Source organism: Phycodurus eques, chromosome 21 (assembly GCF_024500275.1).
Source record: "Phycodurus eques isolate BA_2022a chromosome 21, UOR_Pequ_1.1, whole genome shotgun sequence".
Classification (NCBI taxonomy): Eukaryota; Metazoa; Chordata; class Actinopteri; order Syngnathiformes; family Syngnathidae; genus Phycodurus; species Phycodurus eques.
Window position 1 is genome coordinate 12056604 of NC_084545.1, and position 21517 is coordinate 12078120.

The following is a 21517-nucleotide window of genomic DNA, read 5'->3' on the forward strand; positions in this document are numbered from 1 at the left end:
GAATGACTGTGTATATTGTAAAGCAATGCCAGAGTTGAAAATGCTCAAACCAAAACAATCCAAAGTAACTACTAGTAAGTACTACGAGAACTACTACTATGGTTACATTTTTGAAAACCAAACTTATGTACAACAGTCTTACAGATACAGTTATTATGCATATGAACTGGTAATACTATTAAACTGAAAGAAGATCAACAGCGGCTACACTGTGAACAAGTGGTTATCCCGTAAGCCTCAGATTTCAGAGGTTAATGTGCCAGCCTTCCTGTGTGGAGTGTGCGTGTGGAGAGTATGTTCTCCCCGTATTTGCGTGGGATTTTCTCTGGGTACTCTTGCTATCTCCCACAGTTGAAAAACATGCATATTAGGCTCACTGAAAACTGCACTCCACAGGAGTGAATCTTAGTTTTTTTTGTCTGTATGTGTCCTGCGATGCACAAACCACCAGTCCAGGGTGTCTCTCACCCAACGTTAGCTGACCCTGGTGAGGATAAGGGCTACAGAAAATGGATTGAAGGAAGATTAACAGCAGCAGTTGGTGAATGTAAAAATGTGTCAGTGTACTTGTTTGCATTTAATGACAGATTCTGTTCACAGGAAAGATATTCCACTGACTGGCAACACTAAAGGGCAGTTAGGTGGTCGTTGACTGCGCCAAATCAAACCACGGTGCGCCTACTTGTGATTCCATTAAGAGTTTAAACACGCAGCGCGGTGCCGAATGATGGCGGAGGTGGCAGTGCTCCAAGATGGACGCAGACCAGCCTGCCAATGAGCTGTGCTGACGTCTGGCTGATGGCAGCTAGCCACATATGTTTGTTTGAGCTGAAGGAAGAAGAAATGGGTGGGTCACCTCACATGTAATTCTAATGCTAATGAAAAAATTACAATTAAATATGGTCGAAATATGGTACATCAGAGTTGGATCGATCAATAAATAAGGAAAAAATAGTAGCCAATTGAGTAATTACTGAATTGTTTACTTCAGTGTAGTTGCTCTCCATTACTGGCATTTTGGGGCGTGTCTGCATGCAGGTGTCTAGTAAAACACACTGATATCAGATATGGGTCATTTGAAAATATATGTAAACAGGCAGTTAAAAAAAGAAAATCGGAATTGGGCAGGTAAGACTCCACTTTGCAGTAAAAAAACATGCATTAGGTTGGATTTACTCATGGTTCAAGACACACAATTCTGATTTTCAGTCAGCCCAGGCCAACTAACGGCTATGTAACATTTAATATTTGTATAATTTATTGACTGTAGTTCATGTGGTTGCTGCCTGGTGTAAACTCTTACGTTATTAACATTTTACTTTGGGCGTCTGCTGTTGTCTGTCAAGTTTAGAGATATCTAACTTGAAATGTACATGTAAATTGGACATAGGAATTATGATGAATTGGGCACTTCAACCTGCAGTCCAAATTCAGGCTTAGTAAGCAGGCTACTTCCTATTGTCAGACTTTACAAATAAACATATGGGACTATACGATTCTGTGGCAGGAGAAACAACTCAAAGAGAGAAAAAAGACATTTTATTTCTGGATTCGAACCAACACTTAATGGGTTCGTCAACCCTTTGCAATGTTTAATGGAAAAAATAAACTGCTGCTTAATGGGTTCGTCATCCCAAGTTTTATGAAAAAAAAAAAAAAAAAAAAAAAAAAAAGATTTATTTTTATTTAGTATTTTTTTTTAAACACATTCTAATGAAAAAAACAACAACAAGGAACGTTGATGAAAACAATACTGCCTTAGTGATTTCATGCTTGTGCTTGGTGAAGGGCACTAAAAAGCAATTCCATTACTCTGGCCAGGGCATTTCTAGGAGTCTTTCAGCATGCCTGTGAATCTCCCTTATTTACATTTTAGATCTTTTATCTGCTGGAGTTTCCACTGGTTGCCTGGTAACATCATGATAGTTACAGAAGAGGAATTTTATAGTGAGTTTGGAACACATAGTCGTGCATGACACAGCAGTAATCACTTCTTGGTGCAACAATGGGTTTTGTTAGTAGGAAAAGAAAACACAAGATTAAAGCCATTAATCATAACTTTGCCTTCTTTTATGCCTGGTCTTGCTATGTGTCCAGATAGATTGGGCACAGACAACAGTTATTATTCAATTATCATGAAAGCGCTTGGGATAATGTTTGCTGAAAAAAATTATTCTGGTGGAAGAACGCCAGCCAGAAGAGAGCATCTGGCCAGAGTGTGCAGATACTAACCCCCCCCCCCCCCCCAAAAAAAAAAAGATAAAATAAACTGAATTCTAAACAAAGTACAAGGTTTGATAACAGATGTCAACTTCCCATGTGAAGCCCTGGCATGCGCTTAGTGTTGAGATTTGGACAAAATACGATAAATACGATCAAAATAAAAAAGAACAAAGGGAAGAAAAAAAATTATGCTGCGTATGAAAATACGCAAAATGCTGTCCTGGCGTTTTTTTTTTTTTTTTTTTTTAATTTAAATGTTTGCAAATGGGCTTGATTGTGGTATAAAAACAACACTCAGTTTTTCCACACATTCACACACACAGATGCACAAACACCCACACAAGGCCACCATGTAGGCAGCACGACTGCACACTCAGCCAACACTGCATTAACTGTCTGATTTATATCACAGACAAACTTTGTTTTCGAAGATTGCTATTCACAGAAATATGCTACACTGCGCAGCTGGAAGCCATCACCTACTAATGGGGTAGGATAAGCCTTCTTCCCAAAATGTATTTTGTAAAACAATTTCCAAAGTAAACAGTGAGACGAGGAGTGAGGTGATGACAAGAAAGGGTGCTGTTCTTGAGTCTTTGGACACGATCAGTCGTTTGATGTTGATACAGAGAAATAAATCAGAGACAGCTTTGGAGATCAGGAAAAAGATGACTAAAAGAGGGGGAAAAGATTTGAGTCCCAGGCAGGCAGAAGAGGTAGTCGGCACCATTTGAAGTGGTTTCTCAACACGGCCAAAGAAGGAAGTAGAGGGAGACAAGAACAAACAAGGCAAGAGTGTGAGAAATCCTGGAAGCGTATTGAATGGCTATGGCACTAGCCACCCGACAAGGATGTGTTTTTGTTCGTATGTGCTTTTCTGTCGAGTCCAGTTCGAGTTTTCTGTTTTTGCACTGCAAAAAGGACGGTCCACCCACACTTCCAGTCTATTTCATAAGATGGCCTCTAATGGCTAGATATCAGAACTGATCGCTATCTGGGCTGTGTTATTGCTGATGGATAGTGCAGGTGGAAAGATGATGTGATCCATTCAGACACTAACTGGGAGTTTCACTGAACAACGTGATCTATAGCGGATAACAGGGAGGATGTAATCCACTGTAAATTATATCCAACATATCCATCTAAAGAGTTAATAACTGGTTCCACTAGGAGCCTACAGTATGTTTGACCTTAATGTGAGATGCTTTGGCTTCGAGTGGGGATCTCGGACAAGTGCCGTCTCAATCCATGCAAACCTCAACTACACTAAAACAACAGAAAGTAGTCAAGTCGCTTTATGTTGTTTTGATTAAACTTGATTTGCCACTGCGATAGAGAGGTCAGACTACTTTGAACCGCACCATGGTTCACTGAAGAGTGTTTCTTGGTGTGCTCTAGGGTTTGGATGATGGTGTTCACACTTGACCAAACAAACCACATAGCAACTGCACCAGACTTTATTTCACCAAAACAAAACCTAAACTAAAAACTGCTAATGTGAAAGCTACACTTTTGCTTCAGGCGGGCCTAAAATCAGAACTCTGTAGTTGGATATACGGTTAATGTTGACCCCAAACAAAACATTTTGTCTAACCTATTTTCCACACAACACTCAATACCAAGAGAATTGTAATTAATAATTGATGCTGGAAAACGGAAATACTCTTTGCGTCCGCCAGTTACTGTAATTTCTCATGTATAATGTGCAGTCCCCCCCAAAGAAATTGTCAAAAGCCAATATTGTCCATTATACATGGGTATAGGAGAAAAATGAAAAATACTTTCACATTTTATAAATGTATGCTGCCATCTAGAGGTTATGAAAAAGTTGTACACTTTCATTCCAATGTGCCACCGCCCCCTAGAAGTTATGAGAAAGTTGTACACTTTCATTCTAGTATGCCACCCAGTGGTAATGAAAAAGGTGTACCCTACACTTTCATTCCAATACGACAGGGGTACGTATGACTGCATATATGTACAGTTGTGCTCATAAGTTTACATACCCAGGCATAATTTGTGAAATATCAAACATAAGACCACAACTGTGTTTTCTCATTTAGTAAATAAAAGTAGGGCTGTGAATTTGAAAATAAGAGTAAGTAAATAAAAAGAAAGTATTATGGGTTCAAATAAAGTGCTTAACTTCAGAATAATTATTTGACAAAACTAACAAAATACAGATAATGCTTAATGTTTTCATCATATGGGTAGAAGCAAAATCATGCATTGTAAAAATGCATTATACATAGGTTGAAGGGTTCTCCAGAATTTTTAGGTCAACTTTGGGGGTGCGCATTATACATGAGTGCGCATTATACATGAGAAATTACGGTACTTTTGTATTGTTTATTGTATAACATCGCTGTGCTATTCTGCTGGAAGGGCCACGACTTGTGAGAAACAATTCATATTGTTAAAGCTAATGAGAGTAACCTTTTTTATCCCTACTACACCGACTCCTGGAGCTGTGTCACAGGTCAGCATAATTAAAATAAACATACTGTACGTCATTGTACCAGAGGTAATCAGGCATGCAAAGTGCTGTAGGTTGCATTTTTTTAAACACACTAAAATGAAGCAGCAAGCATGCAATTATGCAAATGATGTTTCTGCAAACACCACAGCAAAGTGAACAGTTGAAGTACCCTGCTGAAACAACGTCCACAACAATGTAAAAAGAGCATAATGCTTATTTTCAACTGAGGTGGTTAGAGAGGTAGCATCTGTTGCGTTTTTGTGAGGAAATGCAATGAATCATAATGACATTTAGAAAAATATTAAAACATTATGAATCAGTGCAGTTCTAGACCACCACCACCCCAAAGATTTAGCTAAACTGATCTGTCTGCATCAAAAATTGAGCTTTACTTCTTCAATTTTGTTGTACTTTTATAATGACAGTAAAATCATTCCAATTTTTATTCTAATTATGTTTGTGAATGGTAGGTTTAGATATAGTTCTTGTTTGGTCCTAATCCGAATGTGCCAGTATTAGTAATTTAAGTATCCAGTGAAAAGAATAAGACAGGAGGAGAGTTGGGTATTAAGTCTGTCATGGCTTCATTGCAATTTAATGCCAGGAATAAATATTCACTACATGTCCATTAATAATAGATTGCCTATGTCAAAATGTGGCATTTATTTCAGAACGACGTGCCAGGTTCATAAAGTGAAGTGGTTGCAGTGGATGATGGCGCAATTAAGTCGTATTATGGCAGCGTAAATGAGCAGCTGGTGGCTGCAATGGCGCGGTCAAAGACTTCAACATATTTAAACGACATAACTAGCAGCAATATGGGTATAACTGCCATCGTGCTAGAGATAAGCAAAAAAAAAAAAAAAAAAGGGAGCAATGAGAAATCGTAAGAATCTTAGTACTTTCTTCTGTCCATGTGGCGTCCATTACTTCTTGCTTCTTTGTTTCTATCCTACTTCCAGCACACATACCCGTAGTGCCAACAACACGCCAGCTAAATTAATAGGAAATACACACACACACACACACACAAGCACACTGGATCAAGTGCCAGCATCCTTGCTGCAAGCTGGCGTGAGTACAACAAAACACTGTTGCTCATCCATTTCTGAGCTTCTATCGGAGACTTAAATAAAAAGTAGTAATAACCTTTGTCTTTGGAGTTGGGCGAGTGAAATACACGCTAGCTAGTTTGCTGCACTCGCTTTTAAGTTGCTTTCATTTTATTGTTGAGTGGGTACTGTAATCTGCTCACTTGGATAACATAATTACATTACAATCAGATCAGGATGTTATCACCACATTACACACAAAAAAAAGAGAGTGTTTGTTGCTTGACATCAGTGACGATGTCAGTGTGACATAAAGTGACGTCTGTACTGTGGAAAAGCAATAGTAGTGCATTTTTTTGGGGGGTACATTTTGGCTCTGTGATGTGTTTAGACCACAGAAACACATTAATACAGTAAAACAGCCTTAATCCAGAGTTTCATTCAGATTCACCCCATGATACGAAACATCCTCACAATGAAACACATTGCCTGTATGTCTCAATTAGAGCCTGGCTCAGAAATATGCTAATATTCTAATGTCTTTATTACCTCACATTTTTTGCATGGAGGGATTCACCCAAAAAATAAATAAATAAATAATAAAAAAAGATCGAACTCCTTTGTCAATAATGCCTGCACATTCTGTCAAACAAGACAGGCTCAAACTTCACACACGCATGCACAGGCTTATCCCAACTCTTCAATTCCACTAAACAGAACCTGCTGCGTGTATCTGTGTTCGTGCATACGTGCTAGTGTGTTTGGGCTTTGCCAGGCAGCACAGCTCTCTCAGGTTACACACACACAGGAAGGCTCAGAGCAATAACAATGGCCGATCAAACGAACCCTCAGCAGGTTAAGAGAAAATGTTTTTGCACTTTTTTTTTTTTTTTTTTTTTTTTTTTACAAACTGATAAAAAGCAGGCGGCACGGTGGTGACTGCTTAGAGCGTCTGCCTCACAGTTCTGAGGAGCGGGGTTCTATCCCCGGCCCCGTCTGTGTGGAGTTTGCATGTTCTCCCCGTGCCTGCGTGGGGTTTCTCCGGGCACTCCGGTTTCCTCCCACATCCCAAAAACATGCATGGTAGGTTAATTGACAACTCTGAATTGCCCGTAGGTGTGAATGTGAGTGCGAACGGTTGTTTGTTTGTATGTGCCCTGCGATTGGCTGGCAACCAGTTCAGGGTGTACCCCGCCTCCTGCCCGATGATAGCTGAGATAGGCTCCAGCACGCCCACGACCCTAGTGAAGAGAAGCGGCTCTGAAAATGGATGGATGAATGATAAAAAGAATCTGCATCTGAGTCAATGTATGTATGTGTTTGGAGTGTGTACGTGTGTGTATGCCCTGTCTAGTACTGAAGCACCTTCGAGGTTTATTTCTCACTCTAAATCTATAGTTTACCAATAAAGAAACAGAAATCAGATAAAGTGACACTGAGTGATTTGACACTGCAGTCCTAGAGAAACTTCCGTGTCCCACAGTACTGTATGTTCCTTTCACCACAATGCACACGCTAGTGAGTACATGCTATTGTGTACAATCTGCCTGTGGTTTGAATAGCAGGTTTTTAATGATGAGTGTGAATGCGTATAAGTTTTATTTTTTATTAAGTACACAAGTTGGCCAAGACTAAACAGCAGGTGGACCATCAGGGCAGGAGTGAGCGTGATTTTTTTGAGTTCGTCGTGCATGCTCACTCTGCTCGAATCTGTGCTGGTACTTTAAAGTTATTTTTTTACATCCCAATGGATGACAGTAGTGTTGAAATTCATATGAAACTGGAACCGTGTGTGCCATTCAAAATAACAGCCAACGCTTATTAAAATAGACACTCTTAGGTGTCTTCCTTTATAAGCCAGCAAGCTGTTTGGTACCCTGCCTTAGCGTTTCCACTGCGATTGTTAGAGAAATGTGGTTCAGAAATCGGAGAAACAGCCTATTTGAAGCTTACCTGGAAGCCCTGGATGCGAGCCAGGTACTCCAGCTGCTGTGCGGGTTGCACAGAAACGCCACAGGCCAAGGGGGCACTCTTCCCTTTCCCTGGCAGCGTGACATCAGCCATGGGTGACTGGCCGTTTAGCAGCAGCTCCCTAGCCATGGTGGCTGTCGGGCTGGGAGTGGGGGATGGACTGCTGAAGTATGGAGTGTGTCCTGGGGGTAGCGGTGTGGCGCAGGGACCCATCTCCTTAGAGGTCATGTAGCCGCCGCCACTGCTGCCGTTGGAGCCTGGGGAACCACCTCCCTGTTTCCTGCTGGCTTCCATCTCCTGGTAGACATCAGGGCTGAGGTGGAGTAGACCTTTCTGGGCTGAGAGGTTTGCGAGAGATGATAAGTTGGCTGGACAGAGACACAATATTATTGAAGTGCAGTATTATGGCAAAATGTCAAGAATTGAAAGAAATTGCATGTGGATGTTGAGTAATGCTGTCACTTAAATGAAATTCAGAAGAAAGAAATGAACGGAGGATGGTAATGCTGCATAATAGATCACGACAAATCATAGGAATCCCAAGATAATATGAGAATGGGTATCAGCAGGATAGGGATGATGACGAGGTCAACGCGTTTCTAGTATCATTGCTGCGCTGTACAATAGCTCAGCAAAATACGTTTGGGTTGGGAGAAATAGTAGTTCAATGCCAGCAAAAAGACAGTTTCGTGTTTGCGGTTTAGAAATTAAATTACATTAATAAATCACAATGCTATTATATTATATTTATAGTTTATATATAAGGTTAGGGTCTGTTTTATTTTATTTTTTACTTTTGACTCTTTAGGCAGTCACAAAATAGGATAGAAAAGTAAAGGCCCACCCTCACTTTGATCAGGAAGTGAAATTTCATACACTAACCACTGAAATGACAGCCTTACAACTTCAATCGCACAAATGCATGTGTCATTGTGTGTCTGTGTAGCTTGGCTTCCAAAGTGTCATTCCATCACTTTGTGTGGTTTGGCAGTAGAGAGCTTGACCAATGCATCCGCTGGGATAGAAGCGCACAGCTTCTTTCTCACTCGGAAACGCAAACACAGACACATCAACCAACATCAACACAACAGCTAGTGTTGCATAAGTGATGAGAAACAGTCCAGTAAGCTGGCTGGAATCATGTATCACTTTGAACCCAATAGGGGAAGATCTGGGACATGATTTTGTTCATGAGCCTTTACTGGGATCGGAACCTTCCAGGAGCACTTCAGAAGCAGAGCGTTTTGTCTGGCTGATTTGGGCATTTAGCCCTTGTGACAAATTTACACTAAACATGTGAGGAGTAAATCTCCACCAATTATTTGCAAATGTGTTATCCTTGCACTCTGATTAGTAAACCACGTCAATCCACAAGGGATACTCAAGTCACAATGCCTGTACCAAATGCGAACCGCCTCGCCTCCTACGAGTACCTTTTGGTGGCCCAAACAAATGGCCCGTGTGATTTGCATTTAACAGGCCAAGGCATCTGTTTTGTCTGACCTGCTTCTCTTTAACAGAACATTGTTCCATCCAGACGAACAAGACAGGACTTTGACTCTTCTGATCCAGATCACTTAGATAAATCTCATGTGTTTATCTTGGCGTCTGTAGCGCTCTGACATCATTATCCTGAAATGGCTGCGACAGGTGGACTGAGGAAAACGTCAATGGGCTGGGTTACTTTCGTCACTTTGTGGCTCAGATTAAAAGCTAGACTGAAACAACATGAGGCGTGGAAGACTAATAGGGGCAGATGTGAATTGGGGTAAAGATGATAAAAGTAAGGGAGCCAGCTTTCAGATGGGAGAGGAGTTGGGTGTGGAGGAGTGGATGTGAAAACCATGCGGAGCCTCCTAAATTCAGCCAAGGTCACCAGAGACAGGAAGACCAGCTGTGTGTGTGTGTGTCTTTGTGCTTGTTTGTGTGTGTACGGACCAACAGCTGGGAAGAAAGTGTTGGAGCGAGCGCATGACTGACAGCATACTTCCTGTTTGAGTTACTATAGCCATCACACATATGCAGACAACAGTGAGATTTGCGCACTTGCACTTAAGTTGGAGATTTCTGGGAATCTAGAGACCACTGAACAATGTTAACAAATGAAGTGGGCACTGAAGGCTGCGATGAAACCCAGGCGCTATTACTCATACTATAACAATCTCCACCACGTCAGCAATGACACAACCTCTACGGCTTTACCCTTCTTTCCAGTCAGAAGGGCAACTTTTAAATCTGGATTTACACAAACTTGCCTGAGAATTCTGCATAAAAACGGAAAGATGTTGGCCAACATGACATCAGCTGTGGACCAAGAGTATTATGTGGGGGCTCAGAGGGGGCAGAGAATGTAAGCCATGTGAGTGCTGGTCTGCCAGAGCGTGTGTGGGTGTTAGGATGTTTGCAATGGGGAGTGATGGTTTGAAGCTGCTGTTAGAAGACTAAGCACTTTGAAATTGTGTGCGTGAAGTGGGGGCAAATGAGAGAAAGCAGAGAATGGGCAGAAGAAGCAATAAAGCTGAGAAGTAAGACAGGAATGAAAGGAGAGCGGTGGAAGTTTCCAGGCAGTTTTGGAGAGGTCCCGCCCATGTTCAACGTCCGGCGGGCCAGGGGAGCGCTGGAGGTAAGCCAGAACCAAGCATGAGACTGATCGAAAACAGATAGGGCCATAGCCCGCCGCTATAAATCACCACGGCTGAGCGAGACCTTCGCATAGTTCACACATGCACACAATGCACGGACACACAGACGCACACACATATGCACAGCAGGAAATGAAATGTGGCAACTCTAGTGAAAAGCCTGGCTGAAGGACCCATGGGAATACAAAAGAGAAAAATCACTCCTCTTACTACATTTTCTTTTAATGTTCCCTTCCAGTCTCTAAGCCACTGTGTCAGTTGTAGCGCAGCATCCTACAGCTCACACAGGCCAAAGGACCGAAGCACGCATGCACGCAAACACAATGAGGTGCATGTTATGTTTGGTAACACAAACGTTACAGCCTACTTTGGATTTACCGTATTTTCTGAAATAGTTGCAGGGGCTCTTATTTACTTAGGGACAGGCATTTATTTGAAGAAAGGCGTGCATTTTAGAGTAGGCTTGTGCGTGGGTGGCTCTAGAGATGCGACTATCCGTCGATTGTTCAAAAGCAAGTTGTTAGGTTCATGTTTATAAAGGGAAATGGTATATAGGGAACTGCATCACATAAAAAATTTCTGTTAATCTTGATCTTGATGATGCGCAGTTGGAGTGGTAAGGTCTATTCAAATTTGCATTGGTGGCATAGCTGTAAGACCATACTAATGTCTATGTTGTTTATGGTATGTTGTATTATTAATTTTCATTTAAGTACGTGGCTTACTTTGTCAAAGTGGCTTTTTTTTCTTTTTTTTTAAGACCTCCAGGGATGCTACAGAATGGGATGAAAATAAAAGAGCTGTTCAAAAAAAGTTATAACACAGAGTATTATCTGTTTAATACCATACTCAAATTAATTAAATATGAAAAGCAAATGAGGATTTACAGGGCAGCTGGCATAGGCTCCAAGGCAGGTGAGACCTTAAACAAGTAGCAGAAAATGGATGAAAGGCTGGACACGGCAATTAACGGAGAAACACCAATTAGAGTAGAAGCCACTATTTGAGAAAGGACATATGGCACTTCAACTCAAACCATGTCAGCAACAATGACTTCTGAAGTTCTGGAAGGTAAATAAATGAGGTCAAATAGAACAGCGGCCCCCAACTTTTGTTCCATCACGGACCTGTTTCACATCAAGCAATATTTTGACTGACCAGCATAGAAACAAACAAAAATAAAATAAAAATATAATACAAGCCTGTTAATATTCTCATTCATCCATATCATTTCATCCTCAGGGAAATGAAACGATCGCAACTGGACTGTTCCGGTTGTCTTAGAAGGTGTTTCGCCTCACATCCGAGCAGGTTTCATCAGTTCATGCAACACGGCTTAGGACAGAACTGGCCTGGGTTTTTGTTGTGAAAACTCAACTATTTATTGTCCAAGTTGGAGGCAAGTCCCAAACCTCGAATGGCGTCATTCTTTGGAATGCCAAACATCAGTCGTTAAGATGCCTTGTAGATAGGCACTGTCTGTCAACACGAGTCGTTCGGTGGAAACTCCCTTGTTAAAAATCCATTCAGTTGTAAAAAGAGTTTTGAAGCTGCCTCAGTGCCAAAGGAGGCCTTGGTTTTGTTTATTTGTTGGACACAAATTTATGAATTTCTTTGGAATGGTTGAATGGACGGCAGTGCATGTGGGAGATCAGTGGTGTTGTAAGCCATCTCTCCTCTGTTAAGAGATGGTTTTCCCACCTTCACGTAGAAGGTCTCTCTCACTCCTATTTCACACCATCTGTCTTTTCTGTTCAAAATATGCACATTTATGTCCTCAAACAAGTGCAGGTAGACAGCTGAGTCTTCACCTGAAGAGTTCGCTCGTCTGTGTTGTGACATGCGTCTTAGTGGTGGCTTGGTTTCCCCGTTGTATTAAAACTAAAATTCACCGTGTTGCTGAATGTACCGTATTTTCAAGACCATAAGGCGCACCATATTAAAAGGCGCAGTCTCAGTTACGGGGTCTATTTCTGTAATTTAACACATACATAAGGCGCACCGTATTATTGGGTGCAGGCATGCTAAAACATACGCTATCTTAAAACATACGCTAGCATGCATGCACACTAAAACAATGTTTTTAAAAAGGCAGCGGGAGCAAAACTGAGTTCGGTTGTACTTTATTGAAGTATTTAACAATGCACTCACGTTATTTTTTGATCTTCTTCTGTCTCATCTCATTTTTTGATCTTCTTCTGTCTCATCGTTTCCCCTTTGCAAAGAATCTCCCCAAAGATGTTTGATTTCTTCCTCATTGCTAGATTGTCACATTGTAGATGCATTTTTTTCAAACTACTTTCAGATCAATACAATTATATTTATTCAGTCTCTCCGTGCGGGCCTGTACCAAAGCACCCACAGACTGGTATCAGTCAGCAATCGAAGGTAAAAATAAACAAAACCAACAAAATTGCTATACCATGCTTTATTTAAAGGAAATTATTTGTCAACCTTCCAATTCAAGTCCAAGTGTCAAAACCATGTTTCAAAAGCTTAAAGACTACAATGTTTAAAGAGAGCCATGAAAACAGCTTGCTGCTTCCATTTTGCATTGGCAATCACAATCACAGGCAACAATGACAAATACACATTTTAGTGGGTTGTAGATTTTGTTTATGCAACAAATATTTAAAATGTATCGTGAGTGATGTGTGTGGTTTGGGAGACCATAAAAGTCTAATTTGCAGAGAGTTATGCCTGATATTGAGTAAGAGGCGAACTATGAATGGGAATGGCTGCAGATATCAACAAATGAGGGGAATTTCCCAGGAGGCTCTGCTCTGGAGTTATGGGACAGGCAATGCCTAGTGGAAAAGCTACAATACAAACCACAACCACAAGCTATAGTTTACGCAAAAGAACAAACATCTCGCCATGACTGTGAATTAAATGACTTATCTCTTGACAAACTGGGTGAAATCAAAACCACGAAATTCATGAATACAGCTCCGTTCTAATCTAGATATTGTGTACACAGAGCAAACAACAATATCCAGTGATGAGGTGGTTATGTGTAGCTAATCATAAAGTTCAAAGATTTCCGCTTCCAGACTGTGGTTGCATATTCGTGTCAGGGCATGGCATCACTGTCAAAGGCCTCAATTGGATCTGAGTGATGACAGTGCATTCAAATTTAAAATACTGATCTGTTTGTGTTCTTTGCCACATCACATGGACTATTTTTTATTTCTCCAGCTGGTGACATTTAAAACTAATTCGCTGCCAGTCCTCCATGTTAACATGGATATTTGAATTCAACAGCCGTCAATGGCAGTGAATGAGTTAAGTTACTTGCGTCTTGAATAACGTGTTTGCATTGCACCACAATCCCATGTAAATCAATACATAAAAATCCTGGTAAAAACAAAGTAGTATTTATTTTCTAAATAAAGTGATAACTAAACCCAATGTATTGTTATAATTCAGTGTTTTGACATTTGCCATTTATTCACAAGACAAACTTGCTGGAATATTATTTGCTCTTGTTGACACATGGAGGTCAATGCATGCAAGAAGATGATCTGATAATGAAGATACACAATTATGTAAAGATACAGCATAGATTTACTAGTATTGTGGGTGACTTCAAATTTGTAGACTTTGGTGTCTATCTTGTTTTGTCTACAATTGTTTTAAAGTTGTCAAACAGCAAAGATACCCCATCTTTAGTAACCTGTTGATTACATTTTCATATATGGCTTGCATCATCTCGTGGTATGCGTCTGTAGTGTATAGGATTATGTGAATGTGCGCTTGTGCATTAATCCTGAGTGAAATGTAATGTTTTGTGCACAAGACGGCAGCGGGGGGACTCCCCAGAGGGCCTCAGTGTGCGGGCCCTGTAAGCTTGAGTGAATGGGCCTGAATTCACAGGCTCCCCACGAGGACGCAGGGCCGATTAAACTGACAGTCAGATGCCCATTGACCAGTCACAGAGATTAAACGCCGGGCCATCTCGGCAGCTAAAACCACCTGGGGATAGAGGCAGCGATGGAGACGTGGGGAAAGGGGACGAGAAGGAAATGGAAAGAGAGACAGAGAGACATGCCGATACTCACTGTTACTTGTTGCTTCGGTAAAAGACGCCTTTTGTCCATTCCAGCCTTTGTTGTCCATCTTTGGTGATGCAGAAGGAGGCAGAGGAGGAGGAGGGGGTAAGTAAGAGAGATGTATTCTTGAACAGACAGCTTTTTCCACGCATGTCAGACAAGTTCCTTCCTACTGTTTGGACCACAAAGAGACGAGCACTCACATGCGAGAGCGCTTACGGAGCCTAGCGCCTGTCTAAGCCAGCTATTTAATCAGGGGGGTTGTCAATGTTTAGCACCCTCAAAGGCTCCTATTCAGTGTGCTCCTGTGGTGGTATGCATGTCTGCCTACACAAACACACAGTCACAAACACGTGTGTTCTGGATCTGTGTGACAGTTGAGATGAGAAAAAAGGTAGGAAATGGTGATCTCTGGAGAGAAAACAGGAAAACAACTGATTTTGGCTGCGTTAGCTTGCAAATTCAGTGGAACCGTCACAGTCAAAGTCCCTAAATGTGATAGAATTTGATTGCAATCCAAAAATTTGTTGAACAAAAATGAATCATGAGACAAATCAAACTTGGAGTTCGAACCATCATGTGCGACATCAAGTTGGGACACCAGCTCACTCCACAAATGTCTTAAGCTTTTTGTGTTTTTTTGTGTGATGCCGCAACAGAACGGTACAAGTGATGGCAAAGAGTAAAGGTGCGACATCTATAAGACCCTTGAAAGGGTCCACATAAATGTAAGCTATTACCAGTAGCATGATAACCACAGAAAGTAGAATGGAATTCACTGCGAAATAGAAAAGATTCGAGCTGCTCAGTACAATGTGAATAATACAATTAATAAAAGGTGAATCACATCTAATCATTAAAAACTACTAAGACTATCTGTTGGGTGTCTTCTACTACTGAGTAGCCTTACTTTATTTTATAATTTTATTGTGCTTTACAGTTAACTTATAAGATTGCCTGTATACCGGGGGCCCTCAATTCACAAGAGTGCCTCCCATTCCTATAAGAGTTGTTGGAGATTTCATTGAATAGGCCTGAAAACATTTTGTAAACTAACTTCTAACAAGATATAACATATGAACATACCCTAATGATAGAAAAAAAATGCTAAATTATATCAGTGGGAAAAAAAGAGAAGTACCTGTGTTGGATTTTGAGGGATTGTGGAGGCTTTGTATCCCAGCTTCAGCAGCATTGCCTCAGCACCATTCCGTTTAGCCACCTTTTTGTTTGGCCCTGTTCCTGTGGCAACCTCGGTGTTCACCTTCACCTGCATGAAGAACACATTCGTCTTAAATATTCACAACTCATAATAAATAACAGTGGCTGCAAGGCATCACTTTAGCAGAATGCGGATAAAAATGCACTGTTGTTGTGACATTCCCTCTGCTTGTTACACTTTCATTCACTTGTAGCCAGGAACGCTCAAGTTTCTTTCTCCGGACGTAGCCAGCCACATAATTTACATTTCGCAAAAAAGGAAAAGTGAAGTGTTTGTTTTTCAGTGATCCTGAAACATTAAATCTGTCGACTTGTAATGTAAGCAGATATTTCCAAGAGAATATCAGACGCCGTTATGTTATGCAAACAGACAATTATGCTGTACAAATAACATTAAGGCGGCCCGAGTCTGTGAACAGCCACGGCGCACTTACTCAAAGTGCTCTGACATGCTCATTAAGTACTAGTTTGAATGCATCATATGGGCCACGAGCAAACCATAATGAAGAGAAGCCCAGTAAATGACTTGTGGAATAAACACAATAATTCTTAAAATAATAAACACAACAGTCCATTAAAGGCACTTGAGACAAGGTGAAACATTTTTCTGTAACGAGTGGTAGGAAGAGACAAAAGAGAAGAAGTAAACAGAGACTCATTCCATTCCATGTGCTTATGGCAGAGAACAATGAGTTTAAGAAGAGTGAGCAAACAACACAAAAGAAAGGCAGATACATTCACAGAGCCTGATGTGCGTATCAGAGAGGCATGGAGAATAGGTTTGAGGCTGAATTACTGCCTGATGGTAAGACAAACTGTTCCAAAGAAGAGGATTATAAAAAAGGAATACGTGACAGAGACACAGAAAAACACCATGGCTAATAGAAAGGCTGACAAGAAAACTATGACCAAATGAATTGGAAATTATTAAGATAAATACAGTGGGTACGGAAGGTATTCAGACCCCCTTAATTTTTTCACTCTTTGTTATATTGCAGCCATTTGCTAAAATCATTTACATTCAATTTTTTTCCTCATTAATGTAAACACAGCACCCCATATGGACAGAAAAAAAAATTATTGTTGAAATCTTTGCAGATTTATTCAAAAAGAAAAACTGAAATATCACACAGCCATAAGTATTCAGACCCTTTGCTGTGACACTCATATATTTAACTCGGGTGCTGTCCATTTCTTCTGGTCATCCTTAAGATGGTTCTTCATTGGAGTTCAGCTGTGTTTGATTATACTGATTGGACTTGATTAGGAAAGGAACACACCTGTCTATATAAGACCTGACAGCTCAAAGTGCATGTCAGAGCAAATGAGGATCATTAGGTCAAAGGAACTGCCTGAAGACCTCCATAATCCTTAAATGGAAGACGTGGCCAAACTGAGCAACTGGGGGAGAAGAGCCTTGGTGAGAGAGAGGTAAAGAAGAACCCAAGGATCACTGTGGCTGAGTTCCAACGCAGTCGGGAAATGGGAGAATGTTCTAGAAAGTCAACCATCACTGCAGCCCTACACCATTCGGGGCTTTATGGCAGAGTGGCCCGACGGAGGCCGCTCCTCAGTGCAAGACACATGAAAGCCTGCATGAAGTTTGCTAAAACAACACCTGAAGGACTCCAAGATGATAAGAAATAAGATTCTCTGGTCTGATGAGACCAAGATAGAACTTTTTGGCCATAATTCTAAGCGGTATGTGTGGAGAAAACCAGGCACTGCTTCATCCCCTCTCCAATACAGTCTCAACAGTGAAGCATGGTGGTGGCAGCATCATGCTGTGGGTGTGTTTTTCAGCTGCAGGGACAGGGAGACTGGTTGCAATCGAAGAAAAGATGAATGCGGCCAAGTACAGGGATATCCTGGACGAAAACCTTCTCCAGAGTGCTCAGGACCTCCACTGGGCCGAAGGTTCACCTTCCAACAAGACAATAACCCCAAGCACACAGCTAAAATAACGAAGGAGTGGCTTCAGAACAACTCCGTGACTGTTCTTGAATGCCTCAGCCAGAGCCCTGACTTAAACCCAATTGAGCATCTCTGGAGAGACCTGAAAATGGCTTCCTACCAACATTCACCATTAAACATGACAGAATTGGAGAGGATCAGCAAGGAGGAATGGCAGATGATCCCCAATTCCAGGTGTGGAAAAATTGTTGCATCACTCCCAAAAACTCATGGCTGTATTAGCTCAAAAGGGTGCTTCGACTAAATGCTGAGCAAAGGGTCTGAATACTTATGGCTGTGTGAAATTTCAGTTTTTCTTTTTTAATAAATCTGCAAATATTTCAACAATTCAATTTTTTTCTGTCAATATGGTGTGCTGTGTGTACATTAATGAGGAAAAATGATTTTAATGACTTCAATGATTTTAGCAAATGGCTGCAATATAATAAAGAGTGAAAAATTTAAGGGGGTCTGAATACTTTCCGTACCCACTGTACGTGCACAGTAAAGCCGAGCTACGTTACAGCATGTGCGGTCTAACACTTGATGAGGACAACAATGAGGACAAGACACAGCTTTTATCCATTAGATTAATATACGAATCGTTATCTCCGCTTATAACAGTTTTTAATAGGACGCAAAACCAATTATGTACCTGCATGATAAATTCCCTGCGTCGGGGCATCCCCCTCTCTGAGAGCAGCAAATACTCGGGCTCTTTCTCCTTCTTGGCCTGCTGGATCTGAGCCAGGCGGCTGATAGGGTTCATGCCCTGGCCATAGTCTGGTCCCGTCTAGAGGACAAAGCGACAGAGTGGGAAATGATTGCTTCAAATGACAATAGCACGCGAGTGGTGCTCAGGAGTGGCTTGGTACTGGGACAAGTACCTTTTCCATCTACTAAATTAATGAAAAAAATTATTTGTTTAGTGAGTTGCTAATTTAGTCACCAACTAGTATTCAACAAAGAGTCAAACTGGGAATTAAATCATATCTATTTGCTGTTTAATAGTGGTTTATAGATTCTGCAGGGGTTACCGTATTTCGTCAAATAGTGAATTCCACTTTCATAGAAGCCGTGCTCAATTAATCCCTGGATCTGGGATCATCTTTAATAAATAAATGCTGCACCCCCAATAGACCCCACCTACATTCCGCCTCGGGAAAAAAAACAACAACAGGTGGAGCCAATATATGCCTGCAATTACCTTTACAACAACATCTGATACCACCATGTGTTGCAACACACTGCTGGCACAGCAGGCATGGCAACTGTAAAGCTGAAGTTTACAGCAGTATTTAAAGATTAAAGTGCAGAATGGTGTATTCCAAATTAAACACTGAAACATTTTAATACTGACCCAAAATATATTATGGATAGGAAATGAACCATCTGATTGTTTGCTGACAAGAACAGAGTATACCTCGCTCGAGGTGGAGAAATAAAGTTAAAGAGCAGTGGAAAAGAAAGATTTACTGAAGTGGATTTCTTTCAGTGTGAGACAACACACAACAGCATCGAAGAAAATGATAACTTTGGGCAAGAGGCAAGGTACACACTGGACTAATGTTCAGTCAATTGAAGGGCATACTCAGATGATAAACCCTAATCACCTCACAGGAACATTCTGAATATTTTGTCAGGAACATTTGGATTTTGTCAGGCATCTAAGACAAAAAAACAAACAAATGCCACCAGAAAGACTAAAAACAATACTAATATTATTAATATTAAGTATTAAATTGACTTAAATTATATATGTATGATGACCTAAATTCCAACATGATTTCAACAATGGCCCAAGTAGTGCTGTGCGATATGGACCAAATTTTATATCCCAGTAGCGGTATATAAATTGATTTATTTTTCGTTAAAATTACATGACCTTCATGGTAAATTAATGGTAATTTTCACTGATCTTTTCTTTGTTTGTCTTCATTAATATGTTGCTTTATGACCTTTTAAAATGAAGAAAAATAAATAAATAAATAAAATATTTTTCACCAGATTCCGATCATCGGAAAATTACGTGATTGGACCTGATTTCTGATCGGTTCAGGACAACTTTACTGTATATATGAATTTTTTAATTTTCTTTTATACAAAAGAAACATTTTAAACAAAACATTTTTTAGTGTTTGAATGTAATTCTTAATTAATTTCGGACTCCTCAGAGAAGACCAGTGTGCCGGTGTTCTGTCGAGTCAAGTGGCTTTGTCCTACTGGGACAGGTAAATTGTGAATTTGCTACCTAATTAAGGTTGAGTTAGGAATCTTAGAATATTATCCTTACTCGATTGGGAAATAGTAATAGCATTCCTGTTGAGTTTGGCTTGTGGTGCTGAGCCGACATCAGGCGTAACTGACGCTAGCTCAGCTTTTGCATACGCAGAAGCGCCGGACAGCGCGGTTCGACAAGAACCTTGTTTTGACGGAACATCGAGTCCAATTTCACTTTCAATTTTAAAATCAGTTTACAATTCCACCTTCTTGTTTGAATTGGCAAAATGTTGAGTGCTCACTGAAATTGAAATGGTCCCCAGTAAGCACTCCATGATGCTGGATAGTCTTCCTGTTTTTATGACAGGCAGTCAAATTGATTTGCTAAGCACTATATAGAGTATACACAATTCTAATTAAGCGTGACTATTTGTGGACAAACTGGACAACACAAACATAATCTGAAAATATCAATTATTATTATAAAAATATATATTTTTACACAGCCTTATAGAGTCTCCTCACCTCTAAGGAAGGGCTGTTGCTATCTGCAGGTGAGTAAATAAACCCCCCTACTGCTTCTATGTGAAGAAATACTGTGTATTAGAATTACACCACCCCACTCTGGCTGGAGTACCTTGAGGATGGTCTTGGTGCGTTTCTTGTAGTGTGATTTGGGTTTCTCCACAACCGGGATGAAGGGCAGCTTCTTCAGGTCCTGCAGAATGGACACGGCGGCACGCTTCTTGGACAGCTTTTTGCTGTTGCCCTCGCCCTCAGCTGAGAATTCCCCTATGGTGACGCGGGTCAGGAAGCTTTTCATGTGCGGGGGTCCATTCTCCTTAAACACCTACCAAGTATACACAAGTGCAAAGGGAGTTCCGCAAATGAAAATGTTGATTTGATTCCAGATTTTCCCGGACAGATACATAAAACAGGACCAAGGCTTGTGTGTCTGCATGTGTTCAGAGAGGGCTTCTGCAGATCCATGTGAATGTGTGTTTGTCTTTTTGTTCATGGTGTGTGTTGGGAAGCGTGTGCAGCACACTCTGCAAGCAGCTACACCAGGTGGTCTAAAACATCTGCTCTCAATGGTCAAAGTTCTACCCGCCCATATACTCATGTTATTCATATACAAGACACACACAGGCACTGACGTACAAGAACACATTAAGAGTAACATGCTCCTAGATGACAGTCTCTAGTGATGAGGGCTCAGTTTCCTTCCTCTAGCCTCTGGTCACCTGGGAGACCTAAAACAAACACCGGCTGGCGTTAGGTCATGCTTCTGCAATCACATCTACTTCCTGTGAAGTACGAAAGCAAGGTTTGTGTGAGTACAGTGTGTGTGTGTGTGTGTGTGCGCGTGTCTGTGAAAGTGAGTGTGAAAGAGAGAGAGAGAAAGAGTAGCAGGTGTGGCTCTCCGAAACATTATTTAGGAAAACACACAAAAGGCGAGAATTAGGTTTCACACACTTATGAGTACAACAGTACACACTTTCACCTAATCGACATACCTCTGCTGTTTTTCTTTAAAGCAGTGTTCATTATCTGGTGTATCAACAACTCCTTAATCAGAGCATAATTTGTGGTCCTCACAGTGAAAATTGTTGCAATCAAACAAACCGCAAACGGCTAATTTCAACTCAATCAACTGATTAAAACCGATAAGTGGAACCATGAGCATTCCTAAGATACTTGACA

The 21517-nt window shown here is 40.9% G+C and overlaps 1 protein-coding gene across 3 annotated transcripts in view; it reads right to left on the bottom strand.

The window, feature by feature from the left end:
* The window catches only part of stau2 (staufen double-stranded RNA binding protein 2), an 87108-nt gene that overhangs the window by 34251 nt on the left and 31340 nt on the right, over nt 1-21517 (bottom strand). Inside the window, exons 8-12 of one of the 3 annotated variants that reach the window (XM_061666515.1) lie at nt 20451-20663; nt 18249-18386; nt 15561-15689; nt 14429-14486; nt 7708-8093 (exon numbers count right to left, since the gene is read on the bottom strand). In XM_061666515.1, the coding sequence (XP_061522499.1) occupies nt 7708-8093; nt 14429-14486; nt 15561-15689; nt 18249-18386; nt 20451-20663 (924 nt within the window). The remainder of the gene's footprint in view (nt 1-7707; nt 8094-14428; nt 14487-15560; nt 15690-18248; nt 18387-20450; nt 20664-21517) is intronic. The other 2 variants (XM_061666516.1, XM_061666518.1) reach the window with 2 other exon arrangements.